This window comes from Diplotaxodon limnothrissa, linkage group LG7 (assembly GCF_057381915.1).
Source record: "Diplotaxodon limnothrissa isolate DT_005_m linkage group LG7, D_limnothrissa_male_GT1.1, whole genome shotgun sequence".
Classification (NCBI taxonomy): domain Eukaryota; kingdom Metazoa; phylum Chordata; class Actinopteri; order Cichliformes; family Cichlidae; genus Diplotaxodon; species Diplotaxodon limnothrissa.
Window position 1 is genome coordinate 45,490,864 of NC_140602.1, and position 22,698 is coordinate 45,513,561.

Consider the following 22,698-nt stretch of genomic DNA (forward strand, 5'->3'; position numbering starts at 1 on the left):
GTCACAAGACTTGATGATGTGATGCATTCAAGGACCATGGAGAAACTTTTTATTTCATCATAGCAAACATTAGGTTTGCACATACTTAAATAAAAATCAATTTAAATCGCCTTTTTGTATGTGTGCACATTTTTGTAACTGAGAAATCTTTGCACATATTGATCAAAAGCCTGCTACACTAAATGTGTGGTACCAAAGACGTAAAAAGATGTCCGTAATTATATGCACAAGTGTGTTATTTCCAGTATTAAAATGAACAGAACACCTCCATGATCAAACTCCTTAATTCTGCTTTCTATGACTACCTTATGGTACCCTTAAGAGTTCATTAATTAATTTATTCAACCACTTGCAGCGCTATGAATAAATGTTTTACACTAGGGGGTCACAAGCAAAGAACTGAAATGAACACGTTTGCAGCCTGGAACAAAAAACTGTCCCTTTAATGATGATTGATTGTGCAGGGGGGACAAAATGAAAATAAATAAATAAATAAATAAACAAATAACTAAAACATGGCCATTGTCACTGCCAGGTTACCCATTTGCTTTAGGCTTCATTTTGAAACCATAATGTTAGCATTATGTTAATGGCCATGTTGCTGTTTTGGAGCAAGAATGTCATATTTGGATTAGTAGGTGGATGCTTGGTTAACAAACTGGATTCATAGATTGTACATGTGCAATCCACACATATATTTCCAAATAAGTTCTAAGTAACTTCAGCACCAATTTGGCCTCTGTGCTGTAAACATGATTCTTGCTTTTGGATGCAGCTTCAAGTGGCTGGTCGAAGAACTGCAGTGTCTTGCTCTTTCAAGTATAGGTTTAATTTTATGTGACTGTGTGTCTCTGCAATACACTCAGTTCACCCAATTAGCGAGATTAGATCTGGCTCAGAAAACAAAAGGGGGGCATTAAGTCCCAAATAATCAGAGCAAAGCAGAGAAAGATTGTAGCCAAGAGAAAAATATGTGAAATCGATTTTGATTTAAAAGATGTCAGGCATGGCACAGGTGTGCAGAGGGTTTTTCGTACTAAACTACAAACAAAGCTGGATGCTACTTGTGAAAACATCTTTGCAGTCATAGATGGGAAACCATGAAAAGGCTCATCAAGGTGCAGACGTACACACATCTCTCAGTAATTTGAAATTGGGAAAGAAAGTTAGTTGGTTGATTCACCATCAGCTTTCATAAACGGAACTTTGTTCACAACAAAAATCAAACATTTGTCCAAGACATTAGCGTCCTCTCCGCACGCTCAGCATCAGTGATGATGCAGCTGTAACCACACGCAGCAGGTGATAATTTGCATGCATTTATGCCAAGTTCAGCAAAGGAAAAACTTCCCGATTAACAAGTAGTCCAGGAGTTTAAGGAATCGTTTTTGATCGGGTGAAAAAAACCTTAACTGCTGTGAAGCAACAACAAGAAGCTGTAGAGGATGGCTGACATACAAACTCAAAAACTAAACTAATTTAAAGCAAAGCCAGATAAGAATATAATCTTAAATAAGAGATTAGGTATGATTCAAGAATACAGTTTTGCTGATTTCCATACATATTAAGTTAATTTATCAAGTAATATAATACACGAAACTGCACTACATCCAACAGAAGTGATGAAGGTTTCAACCTCAGAGAGAAAAAAGTGACACAGTGGAAATTATGATTAAAATAAAAAGGCAAACTATTATCACAATATATACATTTTACATTTTAAAACAGCGCTCCAATCAGCTCATTACAAGTGGTGCGATTGTATATTTATATATGAAATCATTCAAACTGTTACGGTACAGGGCTATATGATGATGAAGAGTGAAGATGTAATGTCTCTGCATGGCTTCAGTCTGTCTAACAGAAGTCAATGTAAAGCGTTTGGGCTGTTGTTTGTGGTATCAACCCGTGCATTCACTCCTCGCCAGGAAATGGGTGTGACCAACCAAATGCTAGGGGTGAAGTCTCCATTTAGGTTTGGGGAAGGTTTGGAAAGTCACTTGCTTACGTGTAATGTGTCCTGGAACTTTGTGCTTATGTAGCGTACATGAAAGCCTTTTTTATTGATGCTGTCATCCGAGTGAAATTTTAGAACAATGGAGTCTCCAGCTGAGTACACGTCCTCTGGGGCCTGAGGAAAAGCAACCGATACAGACAAGTAAATAAACAAATAAATAAAAAATAGAAATTAGTGAGCGAGACTGATTTTATTCAGCCCTACCCCAGATCCGCAGTATCGTCCCAGCCTGGGAGACTTGGTGTCAGCGCCGTCATATAGCTCCACATAATCGTACCCGCAGTCAGCCTCCTCTTCAATTTCAAACACTTGGAAGATGATCTCGACACCGTAACCCTTCTCAGCAGTTACCACCCACAAACAGTCAGAGCCTCCAGGGTAGTTGTTATCTCCAAACTGGGCATGGGAGTACAGATCTTTTGTCTTGACCTCTGCTTTAAAGCTTCCTCCACATTCTGAGAATCCACAACCACAAAATTAGAGGGTCAAAAAGAGGAACTCATAAAAGTTAGGAAGGAATGCAGCTGAATTGTGACATTTTTGAGCTTTTATTCTGTCTTCAAAACACCATTTTACTCTATTTTTGCTTGGGGTTTTTTCTTCTTTTTCAGCAGAGCAGTATTTTATAGTCTGTTTACTACAGTGGCCCTGAGATGCAAAACAACTTAAGAAAACACAGACAAACAGAAAACACTGTAAAAGCAATCAAAACACAAAATAAGTTGAAGAAAATCTTACAAAACATAAGGTGAATTGAATAAAATACAAAGGAAACTGAACAAAGCAAAATAGAAGCTGAATAAAACACAATAGAAGTTGACTAGAACACAAAGACAACTGAAAAAAACAAAATCTCTCAAAACACAATGGAAGTTGGAAATGGAAACTGAATCCAACACAAAGGATTCAAAGATTCAAGTGTTTTTGAGGAGACATTAACAGCTGTGGAGCTGATGGAGACCAAAACATGGGAAGGCTTTCACTGAGACGTGTTCAAAGGATTCATGGAGTGTTATGATTCATATAACACGTACACACATGTTTGCTGTTAGCAAAGCAACTGTTAGCTTGTCACTTCTGCAGCTGTTCACTCACATTGGTGTTTTTCCAAAAACGCGTTTGTGTTTGTTATCGTGTTTTTTCTGTTGTCCTTTATTTAACCTTTGTTGTGTTTTCAGTGCTTTTGTAGCATTTTTCTATTTGCGTTTTGTGCCACTGTAGTTTGCTCACCTGCTCTGTACGAAGCCTCAAACCCTCTCTTCTGCACAGAGTTGTCGGAGAAGAAACGCAGGAACATTTTGTTGGCGCTGGAGATGACCGGAGAAGGCTTTTTGGTGCCACAAAAGCGTCCCAGAGTCGCGGCGCGATTGTCTCTTCCGTCATAAATCTCCAGATGATCATAAGCGCACTCCAGATGAGCCTCCATGTCGACCTCATTAAAAATCTGGAAATTGTTTCGAGTTAAACTTAAAACGATATAAATGGTTTTGAACAGTTTTAATTTTGGCATCGTGACATACGAGTTTGATTCGATGGCCCGGGGTTGTAGAAAGAGACCAGGTGCAAGCCTTCTTGCTGGGATATTTGTCAGGCCAGTTGGGGCTGGCGATGGTGCCGGACACACTGTTTATCACATGATCACATCCCGCTGTAAAAAAAATAAACAAAAACAAAGCAGGATGCAAAACAATGACAGCTGCACATCATTTCCTTTTCTCCAGCACAAGCATCCTCTGAGGTCATGCTGTGGAAAACAGGCCGAACATATTAACTGTCAAAATGAAAGCAAAACTAAAGCTGCCCTTAAGCAATCCTACTTTCCCACTCAGGCTATTAATAAATAGTCCTAAGGTCAAACTTTTGTCTGTAAATATGCAGCAGCTGGTAAAGGGTGTGTTCCCTCTAGGAGACTACTTCATCTTTAGATAGTAAGTGAATCACAAACGATAGCTTCATGTGTCCACTAGAGAAAAGTAAGGATATATAAGGCCATACATCACACTGATGAGTGAACAGTGGACATACTGCACCTTCCTTGCAGTCATGCCTGTTGTCGTGCAGCATGAAGCCCCTGCGGCACTGACAGCTGTAGCTCCCGAAGGTGTTTACACATTCATGCTGGCAGCCTCCATTACCTTTGGAGCACTCATCTATATCTGCGGACATAGAATAGAGTAGAATAGAATACAATAGAAACTTTATTGTCACTAGCAACAAATTCCAGTGACAAACAGTAACATTGAGATATTGTAGAAGTAATTTGTAATTTTGCTTTTTATTTTGACACTACTACACATAGTATATATCATTTATAAGGATTTGACTGATGTAAAAATAATTCCCAAAAGTTATATAGAGCTTGCTGATCCTGGTACTCTAGGCAGTTTACATAATACATTTCAGAATAATCTGAAATAATCAGAATAGAATTTTTCCCACACTCTAATGTGTGAAAGCAGGCATCAGAACTTATTGGGTCAGACTGAGATTAAGCCTTTCCTCAAGAAGGAAATGTCTGCTACATTAGGCACAGGATTTTAGGATTACATGGCTGCTAGAAATCATACATTGTCGTACTGTACAGAGTTTTAACGTGCTTTTTAGTGTTGCTGAGGAAAAGTAAATAACTTCAGGTAGCTGTTTATCTGATGATATTGCATAAAAACATGTAATCTGATCATTAGCCAGACTTTAAAAGGGGAACTATTATGATCATTTTCAGTTCCATATTCTGGAAAATCTTTAGATTTTGATTGTATTATGATTTAAGCCGTACAGTCCAATGGTGAGTAAATGCACCAAATGTTTTTTTCTAATGTGCACAAACTTGTCTGTGTTCTGAATCACAATAAAGTAGCTATTCTATTCTGTTCTATTGAAATTTTGTGCTTTGATTTTATTGTTATATTATTTGACTAGCTTGATTAAAGGGGCAAAAATAAAGAACTGTAAAAGAAGAGAAAATCCTCAGATTTTGATGTGAATAATAAAAATACACAAGAGGAAGAATGTGTTTACACACGAAGACTAAGCATTCTGGGTAAGGTTGTGTAAGATTATATCTCTGTGATACATTATATCTCATTGTGAAGTCAGCGGACTGCATCTTTCTGGTTTTGCCGTTTTCCCTGCACCATACTGTTATTGTCACGGTCCAGCAGATCCGCCTGAGAAATTCTGTGTTGTTTTCTCTTTTTTCTCTCTCCCTCTGTCGCCTGGGCGGAGTTCATTGTGGGCTCCCGCCTTTGGCCTACATACCTGTGAGATGAACACCTGCGTCTCATTAACTGGCCTCTACTAAAGGGAAGAAGCAAGACTGCTCTTCGCTGGCTCGATGCTTGACCTGTGTTAGTGAAATCCTGGCTAGGACACTGCAGTCTAGTTCCTGTGGTTTTGCTTCTTGCATTAACGCATTGTTTCCTGTGTACAGACACCGTGGACCTGCCCTTGTTGCCTACAGAGATTCTGGTGCGAGAGAGGAGTGAGAGACTGGTGAGACACCAAGAGAGACTGAAGAGGAGTGAGAGTGTTCCCCTGCTTTTCCCTGTGGATTCCCTGGAGCCCTGATCCCCGCACCCTTGTATATAGCACTTTGTCACTGTTGCACATTTCACCTGGTGTTTGTGAATAAACCCTCTGTTCTTCCTTTGAGCCAAGGAGTCCTGTGTTTGAGTCCCTCCAGTTACCATAACAGATACATTTACTCTGCAGTTCCTTCTATGCTTCCTAAATCATCAGTCAACTCACCAGAGAAGAAATGAGCCTTGAAGCCTCTCTTGGAGACGGTGTTATCAGACTTAAACTCAATTCTCATGTTGTTCTGCTGGGAGGTGATGACCTCTGGTTTCTCTGCTCCACAGAATTTGCCGTGAAGCTTTGAGTCTGAGCTCAACCCACTGCGCACTTCCACAAAGTCATATTTACACACCTGATGGGAAACACACAGAAATGATCCCTGTTAATAAATGTATTGATGTACATCATTCACTTGATGTATTTTTTACAGATATATTTTAGCACGAGAGATTTTTATCAGGTATTTATTCCTGCTGAATGCTCTTTAACCATGTGTACAAGCACTTTCCTAGCAAATCACAAAAACCCCCACTAACATCATTTCCTTCGGTTTCAAACACATCAAACACCAGGGTGATGCGATACTGAATGGGTGCCACTAGCTGCCAGACACAGTTCTTGTTGGGTGGGTATTCTTTGGGCCAGCCGGGGGTGATGATGGAGCCATTCAGCATGGTGATGAATCCACCACAGGCAGCTGCTGGTGGGGCAAAAACACAGATTTAAGTGGTAAAAGTAAAAAAAACAAAAAACAAAACAAAACCCCAAATTCCCAGAAACAACAAAAGAAAACAAAAACAAAATTTGAAACTGAATGTTATTTTAAAAATAATCTAAATAATTAAACTGATGGATTTGAAATTGTGGTACTGGAAATAGAAAAAGACATCCTTAAATTTAACACCATTAGTTAGATTATTTGTTATTTTTTTAAAATGAGAGTAAACGTCAGCTCCTACTGCTATTTGTGTCTGCAAACACTTTTAAAACGATGAATCAAGATCTAAGTTCTTTGTGAAGATACAACAGGGGAGCGCTGCCCTCATGTGGTAGAAACAGGAAGCTTCCTTGGAATCAAGACTCAACAAGGTAAAAATCTCATTCTAGTAACACCTGCGAGTCCCAAATACTCAGGATTATTATCAGAAATCATATATATATGGCCTATATAACTTTAGGTTTACATCTATGTATTTATAGCACAGGGAAAAAGCTGTGGGATTTAACTGTAGGCATAATAGAGCTGGCAGCTTAGGCGCACTACTGTAAAATTAAGCATGACATGGCAGAAATTCTAAACTACAGAATTTACAAACAGATTTGTCAGCTGCACAATAACAATGTGAATCTGCTGTTTCACCACATCTGAAAGGTGGTGTATTGGACCGGTCACTGTGAAGGCCATTTGAGTACAGTGAAGTCACTGTCCTGGCCAAGAAGCCGTTCTGAGATCATCTGAGCTTTGTGACATTATACTGTTGGAAGCAGTCATCACACACTGGACTCATTTGTTAACCAGAGACTGTTTTACGAGGTGGTTAAAATATCTTTTATTTTGAAAATCTGAACCCTTACCTAAACTCAACTTTATTATGTGTCTTGATTCTCCCTCTAAAGTCAGTACCTGCAGGGATTATGGAATTATTATTGTGCACATGTGTGTTTCCCATAGTGAGTGGGGCCTCTCTAAACATCAGTATCCAAGAAAATATGACATGAGGTAGCTTCATAAATAATGAATTTCTCATATAAACTATTAGAATTATTATTATTATGCTGTGGGGCTTTAGGTTTTACAAAATACAAAAAGGTCTCAGCCGCTGAGCTCTTTAAAGGGCCACTTTATCCAAAAGACCAGAGCTACATATACAAGAGATGCTGTCAGGCTTCAAATTTATGCATCATTCCCCTCCAAAGCTAACGACCCAGTGTTTTAACCCCTAAGACACCTCATCAACCTCATCAGTGCAGGTTGGAATTTCCATCTTTCTTTTCTGAATCATCAGTCACCATTTGTATTAATTTTTCACAGCAGTGAACTAGGGAAGCTATAGCCTAGTATATTTATATACATATTAATATACTACACTATAATAATAAATAAAGTATAGAATAGTGTAGTGTAAAATAAATAAATAGTGTTTAGTTTACAACATGAAACTTGCATGAAGTGTTTCCATGGTGACCTGCAGAGACATACAGCAACAACACTTCAGCAGAGTCACTGATGGAGGCAGAGGAATCTGCAAAGTTTTTGTTTTTTCTATAGTTTAAGGATTTAAAGAAGTTGGTGTATTTTAAAAGCTTAGAAACTGAGAGTCAAGTTAGTCAAGAGTAAATTCTTATTTCTTCGACAAGTGTCGGGCAACTACACGGCCATGCACATCTGCTACCATCTTCAAGGCTACAAGACTCAGATAAGACCCACTATTCATCCAAGCCAAAGCTAACATTAAATATCTGGTAAATTCTGATAAACCGAGAGTGGTCATGCTTAAATGTTAAATGCTTGCTGCTTGCTGGTTATTTTTACTTATTTGGACCATTCTCTGTAAATACTAAAGATGGATGTGTGGGAAAATCACAGAAAATCACTAGGAACAGTCCGTCTGATAAGTTCAGCGTCACATTTCTTCCCAATTCTGATGCTCAAGTTTGAACTTCAGCAGATCATTTGACCATTTCTTCATGCCTAAATATACTGTCTTGCTGACATGTTTCGATGATTTGATATTTGGTTAATGAGCAGTTAAAGGTGTACATAGTGAGTATATATCATGTAGAGGGAATATACTCGTCAGAGTGTACTTCATATCGTGAAGCAGTGGCATTCTGAAGTTGACAGTAATTTAATATGAGCAGTCAGGCTGTAAACTCACTCTCACAGGTGTGTTTGTCAGCTGCCAGCTCATACCCCGGGTCACAAGCACATCTGTAGCTACCCAGTGTGTTCAGACAGCGCTGCTTGCAATTACCATTGTCAGGTCTGGAGCACTCATCCATCTCTAACAAAAGGAAATGGCAATTACTAGTTTTCTGTGCCAGACAAATGCATCAAACAGGTCTCACTGCCGCCAGATTGTTTGCTGCTAAAATGACCTTCTGACCTTTAAAAAAGTTGGCCGCAAACCCAGCTTTGTTGACCGATCCGTCAGATGCAAACTTGAGCCAGAGCTGGTTGGAGGTGCTTTTGATGTCGTCTGGTTTGTCGTACCCGCAGAAACGTCCGAGCAGCGGGCTGCTCTCTGAAGCGCCGTCTCTCACTTCCACGTAGTCGTAGGTACAACTGTCGTGTTTCTCAATCTGCACAGCGCGGACACAAAAGTCTGCTAATAGACATTACAGCAGAGGATTGTGAAGTCTGTCCAAAGCGTCATCCTCGCCATCCACAAACAATAAAAGTGAGATGTTTTTTTTCTGCTGACACTCTGTAGACTTTTCAAAGTTTAAAAAAGTTGCTATAGTACTATAGTATAGTAGGTAATTATTTAACAAGTTTAATAAAACAAGTTCCAACATAGCAGCACATTAAAATCTTTGCAAATTAGCTAAGACTGTTTTAAATCTTTCCAGGTTGGCCATTCCTCTCTATATGCCAACTGCACCATTCACTGCAGGGACCACCTTTTAATTTTATTTGCTAGCACGTTGCCAGAATGCAGGAATAACAACAAAAGAGGTAATTTTACCTCAAATGACTGAAAGGAGAGGCCAACATTAAACCCCTCTGCCACTGTGATTTTCCACACACACTCTTTGTTGGACTGGTATTCATCAGGATAATTAGGCGACTGGATCTGGCCGCTCTCCCGCTTCACCTCTCCTCCACAGATGGCTGCACAGGAGGTGAGAAGTGACATAAGCACCAGTTGATTACAGTCACAGACTTGCTTTCATATGGCCAAATTCACATCTGTACCAAAAGGAGATGCATGGGAAAACTGAGCATTGTACCTTCATAAACAGCTGAAAATCCTTTGCCCACCCAGCTGCTGCTGCTCCTGAATTCAATCCACAGTCGGCTGTCGGTCGAGATAATCTGAGCTGGAAGTGTGTCTCCACAAAAGCGCCCTGCAAAAGTGCAAAAAAACCCCAAACTGTCATTTCTTCTCGGTAAGAACTTCACATTAGAGACGCAAGTAAAACAGACCTTTTAGAGGAGCCTTCCTCCAGAAGCCGTCCCGGACTTCGACATGGTCGTACCAGCACAAGTGACTCCTGAAGAGGTCCATGGACGTAAAATTGAGAACAATCTAAGATGCAGAGGAGACAGAAGGACACCAGGGTGTTAGCAAATGATCTGGCATCAAGATTCGACATCTGTGTCGTCCCAAAAGAGGTAAAAAAGGTGGAAGGTGATACAAATTCATTTGGGTTGTGCTAGAAAAAATCTGCCAAATCAAAATGTGTAATCCGATTACTTTTTTCAGGTAACAAGTAAAGTAAAGGATTACTATTGCAAAAAGGTCATTAGATTACTGTTACTAAAGCACGCTGCATTACTGTGTTACTAAAACCGTGATTTTTTTGCGAGAGTGTCTCATGACAATGATGTAAGTGAGTGCAGATCAACAATGGATAATATATCGAGTGCGGGAGAGAGTATGAGCGTGTAGGGTTTAAAGCGTGGAAGTACTGACCTTACTTTGAGTTTGATTCCGTAAAAAGTGACAAAAACATTAGCGTCTGCTGCACACTACATGGGAAGAAAACTTATTTTTAGAGCAAAAAACCCCCTAAACTTCAGAGTAAGCACCGAGTGCGCTACGACGGGAATGTGAAACTCCCAGATCCTTCCACTGACCGCTACGACACACCTGCACCAGGGCAAACCTCCGCCTGCCCCACTCCTGCTTTACGGTGAAAATAGAGCAACAGGACCGCTGAGTCTTTGATTTTATTTATTTTCTGCTGTCTTATACGTGCATCTATTTGAAAGACTGAGTGTAAACACAACAAACTTTTAATTTATGTGCTGGAATGTGCAGAAAATAGGTTTAAATGTTAAACAATTTTCTTCCAGTCAGAGAATGTTGCATATAATTTAATTTTTGCTTCATGCGTAAAGTTAAAATATTAAAACTAAAAAAACTACTTTCAAAATGAGACTTTTTCATTTGATTACATTTTATATGATGGATTATGCAGAAACAATAGAACTGGGCTGAAAGATCTCTCGCTTTATCACCTATTCAGGTTGTAAATCATCTTTTAAAAAAGTAACTAAGTTACTAATTACTTTTGAAAATAAGTAACCAGTAAAGTAAACTAGCAAGATTACTTTTGGGGGGAAGTAATCAGTAACTAATTACTGATTACTTTTTTCAAGTAACTTGACTAACACTGGCGTTGGCCCTGAGAGGCCAAACGGACTGCAGCTTAAGAAAACACCAGCAATAAGAAAAACGCTGCAAAAGTACACAAAACACAACGTATATATGAAAAATGACAACAGAAATAGGAAAAAACAAAACAGAAATGGAGAAAAACAGATTTCCAAAAGCACAAGGGAAGTGTTTCTGAATCAGAATCAGAATCAGAATCAGAATACTTTATTGATCCCTGGGGGAAATTATTTTTTGTTACAGTGCTCCATTTTAAACCAACATTAAGACAAGACAGACAATACGCTAACTAAGAATAGTACAATATATACATATATATACATACATACATACATAAGTCACTTATAAATAAATAGTTGGAAAAGAAACATGTGTAGTTGTAGCAGCAAACAGTGTGTTAAGTGGATGCGTTGTACAGGGAGATGGCCACAGGCAGGAATGATTTCCTGTGTCGTTCAGTGGTGCTTTTCGGTAATCTCAGTCTCTCACTGAACGTGCTCCTGTGACTGACCAACATGTCATGGAGTGGGTGGGAGGTGTTATCCAACATTGTCTTTATCTTGGACAGCATCCGCCTCTCCGACACCACCTTGAGGGAGTCCAGCTCCATCCCCACAACATTGCTGGCCTTACGGATCAGTTTATTAAGTCTGTTGGCATCTGCGACCCTCAGCCTGCTCCCCCAGCATGCAACAGCATAGAGGATCGCACTGGCCACCACAGACTCATAGAAAATCCTCAGCATTTTCTGGCAGATGTTGAAGGACCTCAGTCGCCTCAAAAAATAGAGACGACTCTGGCCCTTCCTGTAAAGTGCTGTGGTGTTTTTAGCCCAGTCCAGTTTATTGTCAATGTGTACTCCAAGGTATTTATAGTCCTCCACAATGTCAACACTGACCCCCTGGATTGAAACAGGGGTCAAGTGTTTCCTGGTCTTCCTGAAGTCCACGATCAGTTCCTTGGTCTTTGCCACGTTGAGCTGCAGATGATTCTGCTCACACCACGTGACAAAGGAGTCGACCACAGCCCGGTACTCTGTCTCATCATCCCTGCTGATGCATCCAACCACCGCAGAGTCATCAGAAAACTTCTGAAGATGGCAGGTCTCTGTGCAGTGGCTGAAGTCTGTGGTGTAGAGGGTGAAGAGGAAGGGGGAGAGGACAGTCCCCTGTGGTGCCCCTGTGTTGCTAATCACCTTGTCAGACACACACTGTGGGAGACGTACATATTGTGGTCTTCCTGTCAGGTAATCAACAATCCAGGACACCAGAGAAGCATCCACCTGCATCGCTGCTAACTTATCACCCAGGAGGGTCGGCCTGATGGTGTTGAAAGCACTGGAAAAGTCAAAAAACATGACCCTCACAGTGCTCGCCGGCTGGTCCAGATGGGTGTAGACACGATTGAGCAGGTAGATGATGGCGTCCTCTGTTCCGAGACGAGGCTGATAAGCGAACTGAAGGGGATCCAGATGTGGTCTTACTATGGGTCGCAGCTGGTCCAGGATGAGCCTTTCCAGGGTCTTCATGATGTGAGAGGTCAGTGCCACATCATGGGGAGACAATAACCCGACGGACCAGTTGCAGGAGCCCAAAACATGGTAGGCATATTTTATCATGATTCATTTAATACTGATGACGGATTTTCAGGCTAATAGTTAGGCTAACACACTTAACTCTCATCTTTTCCTTTCTCACAAAACCGATAGATCCTCCACTTCTTTTAAGTGTCTCCCAGCAAAATTCTTAGCATATTTTGGTTGCAACTGGTCCGTCGGGTTATTGTCCCCCCAGAAACACTTCCCTTGTGCTTTTGGAAATCTGTTTCTTCCTGTTTCTGTTTTTGTTTTTCCTATTTCTGTTTCGTTTTTTCCTATTTCCGTTGTTGTTTTTCCTATTTCCGTTGTGTTTCGTGTGCTTTTGCAGCATTTTTCTTATTGCTGGTGTTTTCTTAAGTTGCAGTACGTTTGGCCTCTCAGGGCCACCGTAGTACGACTCATTGTGGTGACGCCTTGTGAATAAGAGCAACCAAAAGTAGCTATTATATGAATGAAATAACTAGACTAACTTAGCCATATTCACCTCCGCATCCATGTGGCTAAATTAGAAACACCAATCAGCCCAAACAAATGAGAAAAAAACAAAAACATATGTCTTGGTCACTAATTTATTTGAGAAAATTCTTTCAATATTATACATCTGCGATTGGGAAACTTGTTAACTTAGCAGAAGAAGTAAAGATGATGGTTGCAGTCCATGTGCTGTGAATGCTTGCTAACTAATATGGAGCATTAATACAACACTTAATGGACCTCATTTGAACTTTACTCAAGTCCTCCTTGCAGAACAGCTTCGACTGTAATGCGTGCGTTATAGTTTCTGCATCTGCTGAAGTTCAAGTGGCATGAATTTCTTCTTCAGATGGCGAGGCTCCGCGCAGATGTCTGCATGCCTGCCAAGTTTTCCCACGCTAAGTTTTTCCTTATGACTTGAGGAGTCACTTGAAGAAACTACATAACAATCCACTAACTACTCATGGGCTCTTATGCATAAATAAGCATAAATAAGAATGACTGCTCGTTTGTGGTATCTGCAGCTATCTGTGTCTGTATTCCCTGGAAAGATGTTAGTGGATTTCCTCACATTAACTGCTAACATCAGGGCTTTGAATTGGCAGTTTGAAAAATAAATTATGATTCTATGATGTGTTTAAGATCATTATCTTGTTGCACTACCACTTTATCTTTTGATTTAGCTCATGATCACTATGGATAAAGACTTTATAAATTCATTAGGTGAGTAACCATGCTGATCATGCCCTTATGGAGCTAATGCATCCACATATTGAGTACCTTTTCTCCAGGAGTGACAGAAATCCTCCAGACACAGTGGGTGTATGCCGAGTATCCGTTAGGGAAACCAGGGGAAGAGAAGTTTCCACAACTGTCCTGCAGACTTTCCCCACATTCTGTCACAATAGGAGATTATTTAAAATATATTTAACTAAGAACTGAAAACAGAAAGATGTGAGGAAAGAAACATTGCAAAGCCTTGACTGATCATCTGATTGGTGTTCAGGTAAAAAAAAAACAGTTCACAAAGGACTTCATTTTAGGGAGAAATAATATCATTTTTTAATCAATTTATTTAAACCAGTGATGATTAACTCTCAGTCATGAGTGCCTCACAAGCACAGAATTAGTAGAAATGATAAGTGAGTTCCATGTCTTGCTTCAAATAGGGTGTACAATGGGGATAAAAACATATAGTCTCCTCTGATTTTTAACACATCTTGAATCTATGCAAGACGATTAGGGCCACTGATGAAAAAAGTGGACACACCTTTTTTTTTCTTTTCCAGAATTCTGAGAAAAAAAGTCAGAATTCTGACTGTAACTGCAATCGAGAAATGGAAAGCTGCTCACTCTTCAGGGGAAAAAAGTCGGAATTCTGACTTTTTTTCCTGAGATTAAAGTCTGAATTCTGGAAAAGAAAAAAAAAAGATGTGCCCACTTTTTGTTCCAGTGACTCTAATCATCTTCTGTATGAAACAGTCCATGGTGCATATAATAATAAAAGCACTTTTACTTTTAACCTGTGACAGTAGAGATGAGACTTTTCATTATGCTGCCATCAGGTTGAAACTGCTGTTTCAACTTGAAAACTACCACTAACTAAATAAAACAGAAATGAAAAGGATCCAGGAGTGTTAGAGTTTTTAGGAGTCTTAAACCACATGCCTTACCTATATCAGAATTGCCTAAAGAGTGAGCAGCTTTTCATTTCTCGATTGCAGTTACAGTACGCAACACAGTTGCTGTCTGCACTGTCCTGCAGTTAGAAACCATCAGTGTGAAGAGCGTCTCTAAACAAAACATAAAAGCTACTCTCCAGACTATCCAGCTACGTGGATAGTCTGTTGGCTTTGCAAGTAGCAGCTGCTATAATTGGTTCGATAGAGACGAGGAGCGACACTCCTGTGTGTCTAAAGATCAACCTTAACCTGACCATCGTTCACTGCGTCATTCTCGGCTAGAACATGAGGCCCACGAGTCTGTGAAACATATTAGTGAGCCGAGTAATTTTCACATATTCATTGACGCAGGAACTCCAAAGGTCTGCTGTTGATCTCAGTAAATGGATCAACGGCAGACGTCTGCCTGGAAATGTGGGTAAATGAGTGTGACGCACTCCAGAAGACACTCTGCAAGAAAGCAGATAAAATACGGCATCAAGACTGTTTTCTTAGAAATGTACTGCAGTGAAATATTTATTTATTCTTTCTTTAAACTGACAGCATTTGGTGTTGCTGTATTTTGACAAGATTTCATATTAGATATTGAAGTCGGCACAGCTGTCCAAATAGCATGAAGCGAACGGGGGATTTAATTTTGGCATCTTAAACCGTTTGTGTTGTTGTGTTTGATCGTAGAAGAATTTTATCAAAGAGTAAAATTTTATTATTTCTCCTGAATATGGAGGTTTTTGTTCCATGGTTTTCTGCTCTATTTAATATCAAGCAAGAATTCCTGAACCTTTTTTGTTAACCCTTTGTTTTGTTTGACAAGGGTAGAGGAGTTTTATCTTCAGTTAGACCAGTTACTTTTAAATTAATGAATAATAAAAGTATAAAGGCCACATGGGATTTCATTATATAGTTTGGTGAGTAGCCTCTCTACATCAAATGTAGCTTACTTGCGCATTTGTAGAGTTTGCAGGCCTGTGCAATGTCTCCTTTACTGAGCTTGGTCCTCTGCCCAATAGACGGCCTGACTCCATTGACATCATAACGGGGCAAGATTGTGTCTAAGAAGATGCCTCTGTTTCAAAAAAACCACAGCAAAGAATCCAGTGACAACACTTAAAGCCTGAAGAGAAAAAAAACATCTTCTAACTTCTAACTTTTACTGATGTGCAAGAAGATCTGAGTTTCAGAGGTTTTAAACTGAAGGATCGATGAAATCTACATGATTTTTCTGATGTACCTCCTGTTCAGGACCTTGATTTATTGATTGTGATAATCTTTCACTGAGTTCGGAGCTCCCACCCTGCAGTTCCCATGGTGATGCACCCATGAATGACAAGCATGTGCAAACAGAGCGCTCTGAATGGGGCCTTTCGCCGGTGCCAGCCGGCTCAGTGGAGCCCGCTCCTGAATGCCAGAGTAAAAGGCCACTCCACCCCAAATTGTTTGACAAAGACTGAACTGCCGGGCCTTTTTTTAGCTTGGCATGCCTCCATGACCCAGACCTGCAATGTGGTTATGGGGGTAAAAAACCAAAACACCGAGAAACTGAAAGGGGCAACGACATGCATGGGAGAGAAACAAAAAAGGAGACTAGTGTGGAATCGCTTCTGTAACAATACAGGACAAATCCCCCAGAGGTTTCCTGTGAGGCATGCTAAGCAGAGCTGACTCAAGGGACAAACACCAGGTCAGGGTATAGCCCTGTTAGATAATCAGAAACAAGCTTGGTAACGATGACACGTGGGGCTAGTCAGGCTAGTGTGTTCGCAGTTTGGAGGTAGGCAGAGAAAATCATGAATTTAAGAGATATTTAACTTCCGTAAGAAAGGTTTTTAATTGCCTGTTAATGTAAATATGGTAAAGCTAAAAGTGTAAATGTTCAGAAAAAAACACAAAAACAAAAGAAAAAAACCTTACATTTCTGTTGAGAATATACTAACATGAAGCAAAAAAAGATGCCAACCTGGAAAATGTATTCCTTGCATAATGCATGATGCTGCCAAAGTCGTATACCTCTCCCAGTGAGTCGACCTCCCCTGGTTCCATCTTCAGGAAGTTATACTCCTGCCCTTTTGATGGACAAACAGACAAAGAACTAAATGCAGAGACAAACATCTGCAGCATCAGTATCCATTCCCACATATTTATTTCATCCTCAACGCACGCATGCAGTAAGAGTACCTTGTTGAATGTTGTCTCTGATGATGCTTACATGCTCATCACGGTCCGGACGTGTGTGTTCATGCCAGAAGCCAATCACGTGGCCGAGTTCATGCACAACGATGCCAAACTTATCACAGTTTTTTCCTATAGAGATGGCCTGAGGGCCGCCACCTCTCCTCCCCACATAGGAGCAACACCTGCCGGTCAGCGACACTATTCAGGTCCACATCCTGCTTTTATTCCCCCCCCCCCCCCCCCCCCCATGTTTTTAACAGGTTAACTATAAAGAGAGGTATATGCCCACTTTTAAAGAAAATATTCAGTCTGAGCTTTCCATCTTTTATATACAGTCTATGGTTTCTGAATAGAAAACAGTGGAAACAATAAATCTGGTCAAATAAATAAATAAATGAATGAATAAGAGCTCCAATAATTTTAGTTTAGATCATTGTGCGTTTTTTTTTCTAAGCCAATAAGCTGAGACAAACACTTCTGTTAAAAAACCGATGACATCATAAAAATGTTGACATGCTCCCAACTTACCCACAAGGTCTGTAAGTGAAAACAATGTAGCTTTCTTCAGTCGCCCTCTCTGTGAACGTTACACAAATGTGTTTCTCCCAGTGACGCATCGCCTGACGGAAAATGGCTCGCTGACTGCCTGAAAGGAAACTCTGAATTAGACGTTGACAGTTTCAGGATGTCCAAGCTGCACATGGCAACAAAGACTCCTTAAAGCAGTGGTTTTTAAATGTTTTTGTGCCCAATGCACACTACAGGGCAAGCCGAAGAGTTCGAGGCCCAGCAAGTCTGCAGAAAATAACCTCTATGCCGTCTGGTATGTTGTCAGTTCTTTTTGGTTGAATTGTCAGGTGGATGCACTGTTAAGCATTACACCTAAAATTCATTTGCTTTTTGATATCCTGCAACCATCCTATCATGGTGAAATCAGATGTAAGACTTATTGTTGTCCACCAAAGCTCACCACTGAAATTTCCGCTGATCACGTAGGGGATGATACCATCAGGCCATACTCGCTCAGGTCTGGCGGTGGCTGCTCTCCTCTGTCGACGGAGGCTGTGTCTGTCAGCAGCCCTCTCACTCCTTCTGTTTTCACTGGAAGTGGAACTGTTAGCTGTAAAAGATAGATAGGACGTTCAGGGGAGTTTGATTATTTTTGATTATGATCCCCTTATTTGCACATTCAGTTTGAATTCCTAACATATTAGTTGGGTTTTCTCTGTTTTGACACCTGAGTTTGTGTGGTTGCTCTGGACAGCGTGCTGTGCATCATCAGCTCCTTTGAATAAGCGGAGGTCGTCTTCATCCAGTGCGATGTCTCCCAAAAAGGCAGCTATGAGGATAAAAGTTCTCCGATAAATTGAAGATATATAACTTTGTGTTAAAGTGACAGGGAGGAGAATTTTAGAAAGCACCTCTTAAAGAGCAGTCGCACAACAACATGAGCATAAAGTCGCTGATATCAAAAGTCTCTGTGTTTTTGTCCTCATTCGATTACATGTTTTTTTAGAGCTGCTATTTCTTCTTGTGGTTTGCTCATGTTCACCTCTTCCTGCTGCCTTATTTTGTCTTTTATGTTTTGACTCTTCTTATTAGTTTGTCCTTCAGTGGGACTTTTATTGGATTGTCTCATCTACTTTAACAAGCTTATTAAAGTCATCTCTTTTTGCAACCTGCCCTTGGCTCACAAACTAAAACATATCTGAGGACTGTTTGTGTCCTTTTAAAGGAAGGAAGGAAGATGTGAACTGAATACATTACAGGACTGTGACCGTGCTGATGCACCATGTCTAACTAAACTAAGTAAACTGCACAAGTGGAAGAAAAACAAAGAGTGGAAGGCCAAAAACCTATCTACAACAGATGAACAGCAACTGAAAGTCATGTCCTTAAGAAATAGGAAAAAACGTCTAGAAAGGCCCTGACAGAGGATCTGAGAGACGCATCTGGCTCATCTACTGTTCACTGAAGCTTCATCAGAAATGGTCTCAGTGGAAGGACGGCTGTCAATAAGCCATTATTAGGAAAGAGAAACAGAAAGGAAAAACTGAGGTATACCAAATTACACAAGAACTAGACTGATGGAGTGATGAATCCAAATTGTTGATTTAAATCATTATCAAGATATATGGAGGAGGTCAGAAGGCGAGGGAACGGTGTGTCCACAGCTGTCTGTAAAACACAGTGGACGCTCTGTCATGGTTTGGAGTTGCATTTTAGTCAGTGGTGATGGAGATCTTGTCAAAATTTGTGGAATTATGAACATAGAAAAATACCACTAGATTCTGATCCGCTATGCAGTATCACCTGTAAAGTGTTTGATAAATTTTTATTAAGGAGACCAATCCACGAGTCTCATGGATTGGTCTCCCCAAAGCCTGGACCTCAACATTACTGATGCAGTGTGGGATCATATTTGATAGAACAGAACAAAGAGCAGCCAAAGAAGAGCTTTGAATGTCCTTCAAGAAGCCTCTAGAACTATTCCTGAAGACTACATAAAGACATTACAAAAAACCTGACTCAGACTCAGACTGTGTTAAAGAATAAAGATGGTCAGAGCAAATATTGAAATTCAAACTTATTAAAATTGCACTCATTTTTTTTTTTACCTTATATACTGGCTCTCCATGTATTCTTGCTTCAATAAACCACTACACATATTTTCTATACCACAACATAAAGAAATGAGCATTGGCTCTTTCATCCAGGTCTGTATATAAAATGCTAACAGCAGATAAAATGGACTGAATTTGCACTTTGACACAGAAAACGAGTAAACTCCACAAATTCACAGAGGTAAATGCCCCAGAGGTAGATTTGTAAAGGTCTCATCAACTTTTCTGCAATACCTTAAAAAAAAAACAAAAAAGAAAAAAACAAGTTGCGTCACTACAGGATTTCTTACAAAGTCAGCAGTGCAGCAAACACAGTAGAAGACAAAAGTGGTGAAACAGCTTCAAGATATGGCATAGCTCAGTGTCAGCTGCAGAGAACTGTTAAAGAAGAGTCTGACAGAAAACTGGGCTCTAATAGGCCGTGGGGAAGTGAACAAAGAAACCATAAACTTCTATGCTGAACTACAAGATTAGCTACACAACATCTTCCAGTGGCCAACAAAGGTGAGAGTGAGGAACACAATTAAGGGTTGTAGATAACTTTCAAAACTCAAGGATGACATGAAACGCTCTTTGAAAAATAATATCCGTCATATTGGCCAAGCAGAGCTGCTCACTTGAGTCTTTCCCTCTAAATACCTCATTTAACAGTGTGTGTAACAACCGTTGAAAGTACAAACGAAAAGAGGTAGTGGGCCCTGTGTCAGCCTTTGAAGTAAACTCTCTCAAGCAAAGGGTGACTGTAAATGACTGTCACCCCTGCAGTGCGCACCCCATGCTCTGGAGCTTGAGGGATTTCACCACAGTCCAGCTGAGGGTTGTGCTGGCACGGCCTCAGTGACCTCAAGTCTCCAGGCAACTCCCTCAGAGTGGAAGAGTGGTCTGTTTTGAAAGCTTCAGAAGTCACAAGTGAAAAAGGAACCCCAACCTGCTGGAGGCCCAGGATAACCGCAGTGAACTGTTTGTTTTATATATATATATATATATATATATATATATATATATATATATATATATATATATATATATATATATATATATATATATATATATATATATATACACACTGCCTGGATGTCGGCTTCTGTGGTAAATCCTGATTGATGACCAACCATTCCTGGCTTGTCAGTGCACCAAGTTGATCACAACGATGATCATAATCACATTCATGCATGATGGAGCGCCATGTCACAAGCCAAAAGCGAGTCGAAAGTGCCTCGATAATCATCAAATTAACATTTTCGATCCAATACCAGGAAACTCTCCAGACCAAGAGTTTATGCCTTAGCGAGACCTTAAAAAAGTGGATGGACAAGCAGAAGCTCATATACTGGGGACATCGTGGAGTTTGGATCACCATCAAACAGGATTTTGAGGCTGATATCCAACACGTCGTGGAGAATTGCAGAAGTTATGAAGAAGGGTCAGCATTGTAAATACAGACTCTTTGTAAAAATGTATTTTGTTTAACAATAAAAGTCTTTGAAATTCATAAAATGCTTATGATTGTTCTTCATCATCAAAAGAAGTAAAAATGTAACAAAAAAAACTGAAACGCAAAATCTGTGCCATTGCCTAAACTTTTAGTTATGACAGTACAACCTATTTATATTAAAAACACAGACATGTACCATGTACCACTGCACTTATGTTAATTGAAAGTTATGGTATTGTCTTGACTGCAGGTATTTAAAGTTACTCTTCATTGCATTTAAAAAACAACTACTGTACTTTAACACATTAATTTCAACAGATGCAGTTTCTTGCATCTTGCTCACAATACTCTGTCATTATATTAAGGAAATATGACATTACTTTATTTTGGAGCATGTATTTATTTTAACTCTACCAGAGTGCTAATGTTAATATTACTGTTATTTTACATGACAGACCTTTGAAGTGTAACAAAATTTACACTGTTAAACACTAAAATTGAAAAAATTGAAAATACAGTAATAGTTTTTTTTAAAGTATAACATGATTAAAAGAACAATTATTTCACTAAATAAATTAATTTGGGGTACATACTGTGCTGTGTCTATAGCATCACTGTCACCTCTACATCTCTTTCTTACAACTGAGTAAAGATAAAAACATGCTTGCTTTACTTTGAAAAAACCCCCCACATATTAATAAGTGTAAACAAAAAAATAATTGGTTGAACTTTTTCAGTACAGAAAGTCTACATTTGACTTTAAAATTAGTCCTTTTTGTAAATACCACTGCAGTTTGCAATGGCACAATCGTTTTGTTTGTCTTTTAAAACTGCATTTACACCATTTTCATGTCGTTTAACAGTTTTTTTTCTTCTTATTAAACTTGATTTAATAGCTTTAGGTTAAAAAAAATCACTTTTAGTTCCAGAGGATGTGAAACATTTACACTTTTTGTATTTAAACATATTGTGTAACATCCTCACAATCGATTAGCTGCTATTCTACATATTTTCAAACAACAATAAAATGTAAAAAATAAAAATATGTAAATATTATTTTTGGACTGAAAATATTTTCCCTGGTTTAAAGTTTATTTACATCCAGTCTTCACACCTATTAAGCTGAGAGCATCATTTTTTCTTCTTTTAAAGGGTTATCCTTTAATAAACATCTAGCTCTTCTCACAGGGATTGGAGCCTTCAAGACTTCGAGCTGTTAGCCAAAAATACACCAATAACACACAACAAGAGAAGGAGGTATCATGTACAGTAATATGGACAGTACCTGCTTTACATGGATCCTTGTAGTCGATTTCGTCCCCGAGGTCAGTAAAAGTTGCGTCCACAGTCTCCCAATCAGCCGCCAGAGGAACGCAAAGACAAACAAACAAAAATCTAGGGACGACTTCCATTGCTTTTGATCAAATATGCAGAGGAGGTAAAGTTTGTAATTGTGCTGCAGTAAGAGAAAAAGGCGCTGAAAAGACTCTCCTGCCCAGCGGCGCTGTTTCCTCACGTCTCCATGCTGCTGCAGTGATTTCGCTGGCATCCAGCCCCGAGCGCACAGCAACGCACACACCCATGCCTCTGAAGCCAGAGAGGTGCTTCACCTGCTGTCAGGTGACTTAGGGGGCTTTACATCGGACGTAAGCGCGGGTAAAATCCGTGTCATTTCTTTCTGTGTTAATAAACATGTTAGAAAGATTTAAAATTAAAGGGCAAAAACACCTATAGCAGGAACACAAAGCTGACATGTAGCCCATCCTGTATTTGTGC

At 39.7% G+C, this 22,698-nt stretch overlaps 1 protein-coding gene across 2 annotated transcripts; it reads right to left on the reverse strand.

Moving 5' to 3' along the window:
• Positions 1-1,666: 1,666 nt before the first annotated feature.
• On the reverse strand, positions 1,667-22,494 carry LOC146628936 (bone morphogenetic protein 1-like). Of its 2 annotated transcripts, none has more exons than XM_085358211.1 (20): positions 22,208-22,494; positions 18,101-18,202; positions 17,834-17,983; positions 17,392-17,509; positions 16,867-17,045; positions 16,649-16,754; positions 15,633-15,757; positions 13,790-13,905; positions 9,744-9,846; positions 9,548-9,664; positions 9,283-9,428; positions 8,701-8,896; positions 8,473-8,598; positions 6,130-6,290; positions 5,765-5,945; positions 4,048-4,173; positions 3,538-3,665; positions 3,248-3,461; positions 2,222-2,472; positions 1,667-2,131 (listed from the first exon to the last, which is right to left on the reverse strand). In XM_085358211.1, the coding sequence occupies exons 1-20, from the start codon at positions 22,332-22,334 to the stop codon at positions 1,997-1,999; spliced, it is 2,907 nt and encodes a 968-aa protein (XP_085214337.1). In that variant the 5' UTR covers positions 22,335-22,494; the 3' UTR covers positions 1,667-1,996. The 2 variants fall into 2 exon arrangements, with proteins under 2 accessions (XP_085214337.1, XP_085214336.1); XM_085358210.1 differs by having other exon boundaries at positions 6,130-6,293.
• Between the last annotated feature and the right edge of the window lie 204 nt (positions 22,495-22,698).

Coding starts and splice junctions, on each gene's coding strand:
- LOC146628936 (XM_085358210.1), bottom strand. CDS start 22,334: ATGGAAGTCGTCCCTAGATTTTTGTTTGTTTGTCTTTGCGTTCCTCTG. Junction 17,510..17,833: donor GATCAGCGGAAATTTCAGTG/GTGAGCTTTGGT, acceptor GTTTCCTTTCAG/GCAGTCAGCGAGCCATTTTC. Junction 2,473..3,247: donor TGAGGCTTCGTACAGAGCAG/GTGAGCAAACTA, acceptor GTGGATTCTCAG/AATGTGGAGGAAGCTTTAAA.